This window comes from Lactuca virosa, chromosome 2 (assembly GCF_052849685.1).
Source record: "Lactuca virosa cultivar CGN04683 chromosome 2, Lactuca_virosa_CGN04683_v6, whole genome shotgun sequence".
NCBI classification, from domain to species: Eukaryota; Viridiplantae; Streptophyta; class Magnoliopsida; order Asterales; family Asteraceae; genus Lactuca; species Lactuca virosa.
Window position 1 is genome coordinate 79,949,749 of NC_136427.1, and position 5,534 is coordinate 79,955,282.

The 5,534-nt window shown below is 35.9% G+C and overlaps 1 protein-coding gene across 1 annotated transcript; it reads right to left on the reverse strand.

Annotated features, from left to right (window-relative positions):
* Positions 1 to 3,572: 3,572 nt before the first annotated feature.
* LOC145159206 (17.6 kDa class I heat shock protein-like) lies at positions 3,573 to 4,429 on the reverse strand. The gene has a single exon (XM_079078143.1). It carries the CDS (start codon positions 4,217 to 4,219, stop codon positions 3,746 to 3,748), a length of 474 nt encoding a protein of 157 aa, XP_078934269.1. The 5' UTR covers positions 4,220 to 4,429; the 3' UTR covers positions 3,573 to 3,745.
* Between the last annotated feature and the right edge of the window lie 1,105 nt (positions 4,430 to 5,534).

Genomic DNA, 5,534 nt, shown 5'->3' on the forward strand with positions numbered 1-5,534 from the left:
TAGCAACTGCCAAGGGAATGGAAATAAAAGCTCCAATGGCTCCTTCGAAGACTCAAGCAGAATTAAAGAAATTTGCTGACGGAGAAATTTGTCTTAAGCCATTTGGAATAGTATTTGCTGGAAAAGACAAAGCAGGAAAAGCTAAACATTTCTTGTTCCAGGCAAGTGAAGTAGAAAGGTACTCAACGTCTTAATATACGAACTTAATTGTTCGTATGAATCATTGCAAAAAGAATAATGAAAGAGATAAGAAGGAGTTAAAGAAGATTATCTCATGGTATACAGAAGTTCGAAGGGTGTTGCTGTACTCCATCACACTTCTTACAAACTGAAGACTTCGACTATGATTACAAAGGGGGAGATTGTTAGAGTCGAAGTGTTGTAATTAGTCGAAGTAAGTTTTAGTGTATTCGAACATTTTTGTAATCTATTTTACTAGGGCATTGTATTCGTAGCTTAACACTTAGTCCTTAGTATATTTTTTGTACGCTTTCCTCTCCTATAAATAGGAGTGCTTACTAGGGTCATAGTAAAAAAAAAAAAAGTCTTTTACAGAATTACATCTTGTACTCTGTAAAACTTGAAAGCGTAATTGAGCTAAAACAAGATCATATTTACATCCTGTGTCTAAATTTCACATCATTACTTGAATTCATACTCTGATTAATTCATTACTCGATTCTTTGTTTCTTCATAATGTCGTCGTTTTAAAACAAAATTATGGTTTATACATAACAAGTTAAAGGAAACTCCACCATCAATGTCTTAATCAGCTTCAAGTTAAAGGAAAATCAATAGGTAGTGCCTAAAATAGACCTAACAAGCAAATTTGGAAATTAGTTCATTTTTGTAGGATCTTCGAGATCCGATCTTAGGATCACAATCTTACCAAATGTAAAACAATTTTATGTAAGATTCTGATCTTGACTAGTTTGCTTTCAACCTTCTTCATGTTAGCATTTTGTTTTGTTCATGAATATCTGAGGCAAAAAAAGATCAGGTGGCAATGAGAATCCATAGCATCCGGTCACAATTCTTTTATGGAGATGACGACTACTGAATCATGTAATTTTCTCACTTTTCGTCTCTGCAATCCACAGACAAATGATTTCTAGTAACTCAGTATCAGTTATTCAGTTTAGCTGGAAATCAAATCTACGTATACTATCCAGAAATTGTAACATTGCATTCAAGGGTTGTACCTACATATATAATTGTAGATCTCTGAGAGTTGTTTAGGCCTGTACATTGAGGTCTCAAGTCGGTCTTAGAACGGTTCGATCTATTTGGGTCTAGTCTCAAAAGATCTGACCTTTTCTCGGATCGGTATCAGATAGTGGTCCGGTTTTTTCTCGATCCAGTCTTTCTGGACCAATCATAGTCTTTTTTTGGTCTTGTCTCATAGTATTTGCGTGTGTCTATTTCAGTTTAGTTTTCTGGGTCTTTTTGTTTGGTTTTATGTATTCGATTTAGGGTTTTTCTATTAAAAAATATTTGATTAGCACCGAAATGATAATTAAAATTATTAATTAATAAAATTAAAATTTAATAAAATAAAGAAGATAACAAGTTGTATAATTTATTATTAAAATACATTAAATGTAATAAATAAAAGAAGAGAAGAACTTAGACTTCTCATGTGTGCCGGTTGGAATTCTAAAGTTTTCCGAGACCGGTCTCTGTTGGACATTTTTTTGGACCAATTTTATTCGGTTCTGTTTAGGGTTCAGTCTCATTTCATTGGAAACCGGTTCATTCCCGATATTTTTCAGAACCGGTCACAACTAATGTCTAGATTTGTTTAAAAGTTCAAGCAAATACTTGGGATATGGTCAAAGGCCCTCAATGGGTTTGGAAGAACTATGTTCTCCCATGGATATTCATTCGGCCCAACGAATTAATAACAATACAAAATTGCAAAAATGGTCCCTGTGGTATGCATTTTTTTGGGGTTTTAGTCCAAACCTCGACTTTTTTGGATTGGTAGTCCTTTTGAGCTAGTTTACATGCAGTTTTGGTCCCTGTCCAAACTAAAAAGACTATTATACCCTTAATGAATTTAATTTTCATTTTTCTTTCACTTTTTAAAATTATTATTATTATTAAATATAAAACTGGGCCCACCTCTCTCTCTCTCACTCTCTCTCTCTCTCTCTCTCTCTCTCTCTCTCTCTCCACGTCATTTAATCGGTACCCTACCCTCCCCGAGTCACACTCCATCTCCTTCATCATCTGTTTCACGCAGGTAACGAACGAAAGGAAAAAAAATTACAATCCTCTTGATGAGCTTTTCGAACAAATTAGAAAGTATGTGGAACGAAAGGTGATGGTGGCGAAAGACTTACTGCACTAGTAGAAGGCAGTGGTGGCTGGAATCACGATGGCAGCAGCAGATGGCGGCTGTAGTAGTGGTCGGAGGTTGCTCCAGTAGCCTCTGTTGCTTTGTTCTTGCTTCTGCTCGCCGAGGATGACGACAGGGAAGAACGACGGTCGATTTCATTCCGGGATTATGCAAGATTGAAATAGACAAAGAAGGTGATGGAAGCGATTGGGTTTTTTTCTTTCCCTTTACTGTCTTTGTTCACCCCACGATCGATCGACACTAACAATCGTAACCTCTCTTCTTCTCTGTAATGCTTTGTTCAATTTGACTGAATTCAATTTTCAAATCGACTTTTCACAAAGGTATCGTTTCCACAACAATCTCAACTTCCATTAGCCAAAAAATGTCTCTCGTTCTCAGGGACATTACCATCCGTCATCGAGGGAAAAGAACCAACATGTTATTCTTTTAGGAATTAAGATCCGAGAACAGAACCTTTGCACCAAATCGCTTATGCAATAGGTTTTCGTGTGGTGATTTGGGACGAGAACGTAAAAAAACGCAGTCATCATTGAATTAATGGAGAAATCGATTTTCTTGTGTTGATTTGGGGATGTATGGAGAAGACAACCCAGCACACACACACATACACACACACACAGAGAGAGAGGTCTCATAATTTTTATTAATAAAACTTTATATTAAATAGAAAAAACATAGAAAATATATCAGAATGGTAATTTTGTCTTTTTAATTTTATGAGGGACCAAAATCACAAACAAAGTAGCTCAAAAGAACCGTCAATCCAAAAAAGTCGAGGTTTAGACCAAAACCCAAAAAATATGCATACCACAGGGACTTTTTTGCAGTTTTGTCAAACAGGAAAATATACAGAAGCAGTTACTTTTCCCGTTACAGGTACTTGTAATTAGTTGTGCATTTTAACTAACCCGGTCCTATTTGAAACAATATTATCCCGACTCAATCAATTAGTCAATGCATTGCTAATCATTAGGCTCTTTGCATCGCAAATTCTAGAATACTCCACAAACTTGTGTCATTCATGTTAAAGATCCACACCCAACAGTTAAGCAATGAAAATAAAATTGGCATCATTTGACAAAATTATTTCTAAAATGAGCGGTTGATCATCTTACTGATTAACCCATAAAATATTTCATAATCATGTTTGTGTAAATTACTCACCCCAACCATGTAAAAAGATAATCTTATACAAGACTTTATAAACTTATCAAAACAAGCAATTCAATATCACATTATTATATTATTACAAAAGGAACTCAAATTGCATCATCTTATTCGAGTACAACAATCCAACAACTCAAATACTCAAATTCTGTAATTATTACAACAAACAATTCAATACCAATTACCAAATTACCACATTGCCACTCCTGAAACTTACCCACCAATGTCGATGGACTTCACTTCCGGCTTCTTCTCTTCCGCCTTGGGCACAATCACCGTCAGCACGCCGTTCTCCATGCTAGCTTTCACCTCTTCCGTTTTTGCATTTTCCGGCAGCCTGAATCTCCTCAAGAACTTCCCGGAGCTCCTCTCTACCCTATGCCACTTGTCGTTCTTCTCCTCATGTTCCTTGCTCCTCTCTCCGCTTATCTGCAACACCCTTCCTTCTTCAACCTCCACCTTCACCTCCTCTTTCTTCAGCCCAGGCAAGTCCGCCTTAAAAACGTGCGCCTCCGGCGTCTCCTTCCAATCGATTCTGGCGTTGGCGATTGCTGCTGTTTCGCGTGATGATTCGGGTAGGTTGTTGAGGGAACTTGAAAGGCCCTGGAAAGGGTCCCAGGTGTCGAGGGAGAAGGGATCGAATACGTTGCTCCTTCTGCCTGTAAAGAAACTTGGAATGATCGACATGACTGAAACTTTAGACGAATATTTGATCTTCGGATTGTGACGCTATGAAATCGCAACTCGCAAGTTCTCTTGTTTATGAATCTGTTGCTAGGAGGTCGATCGGAGATTATTATTTATAGGAGGGAAAAAGTGATCGGGTGGAATTTAAAGATTTCTAGGCTTGTCTTGAAGGTTGAGGAGACTGATACTTCTGAAAGCTTCCAGAGAGGAGAGAAGGAGATGGAATGGACCCACCCGAATTTGATGGGCCAAATGGATCAATGCGAATTTTATTAGGCCCATATGCAGTGACAGCTTCAGCCTTCAACTTTGAGTTCCATGATTCCATTTTCTATTTCCCTAAGTAGGTTATAACCCCTATACCATACCACACGGGAGATAGCGTGTAATAATTTTCGAACTTAATAGATATTATAATTAATAATACATTTACAAACAGTTGTTTTTTAAAAACGTGGATGTTTTGTCTGTAACTGTATAATTGTTTATTATTATGGAATCGATCTTGAAAAATATAAATATTTAGGGCATTTTACATCTAAACGTAGTTCTAATTTTTCACTTACCCCATTAGTTTTCAATTTGTTGTTAGAAACAGATAATGAGCTCACAGTTTGTACCACCTTAAAAAATTGAAATATGAACATTGGATAAATTATAGATGCCAATTGTCAATCCACAGTACTTATGACATACAAAGCATCACATATACAAAAATGGAAACCAATTCACTGAAAATAAATTAACTTGTGGAAATGTACTTCTGATTCTTATTTCTTTGGTCATTAAACTTGAAAGATCATCGATGAAACCATTATACCTTTCTAAATTGATTCATACATATTAAGAACATCCACTTCATTTAGGTTATTAAAAAATAACCCGTCATTAAGAAGAACCTCATCACATACCTATTAAAATAAATTAGGAAACGTGGCCCTTAACACAAAGGTCCCTTATTTGGAGTAACACCAATTCCTAGTTTTTTTCTTACCTATTTTAGGCTTCCATTAACTCCTAGAAAACATACCCCCAAGAGGGCAAGACTTCCCAATAGCTTCTATCCTTCAAAAAGAAAGTTTAATAAATCAAGATTCGTTGGAAAATATATTTCACCAATTTTTTTTATTTGCAAATAAACATATGCTACTGAGATCATGCTTCATTTTTGCTACACATTTGATATTTGTATCTTGGATATAGTATAACATTAACAACAATATCTAATAAGTTAAATGACTGTATGAGAATTAAAAACCACATTATAACATAAAGGAATTCAATTCCACTTCCCTTTTTTTAAAAGACCAAAATA

Coding starts and splice junctions, on each gene's coding strand:
- LOC145159206 (XM_079078143.1), bottom strand. CDS start 4,219: ATGTCGATCATTCCAAGTTTCTTTACAGGCAGAAGGAGCAACGTATTC.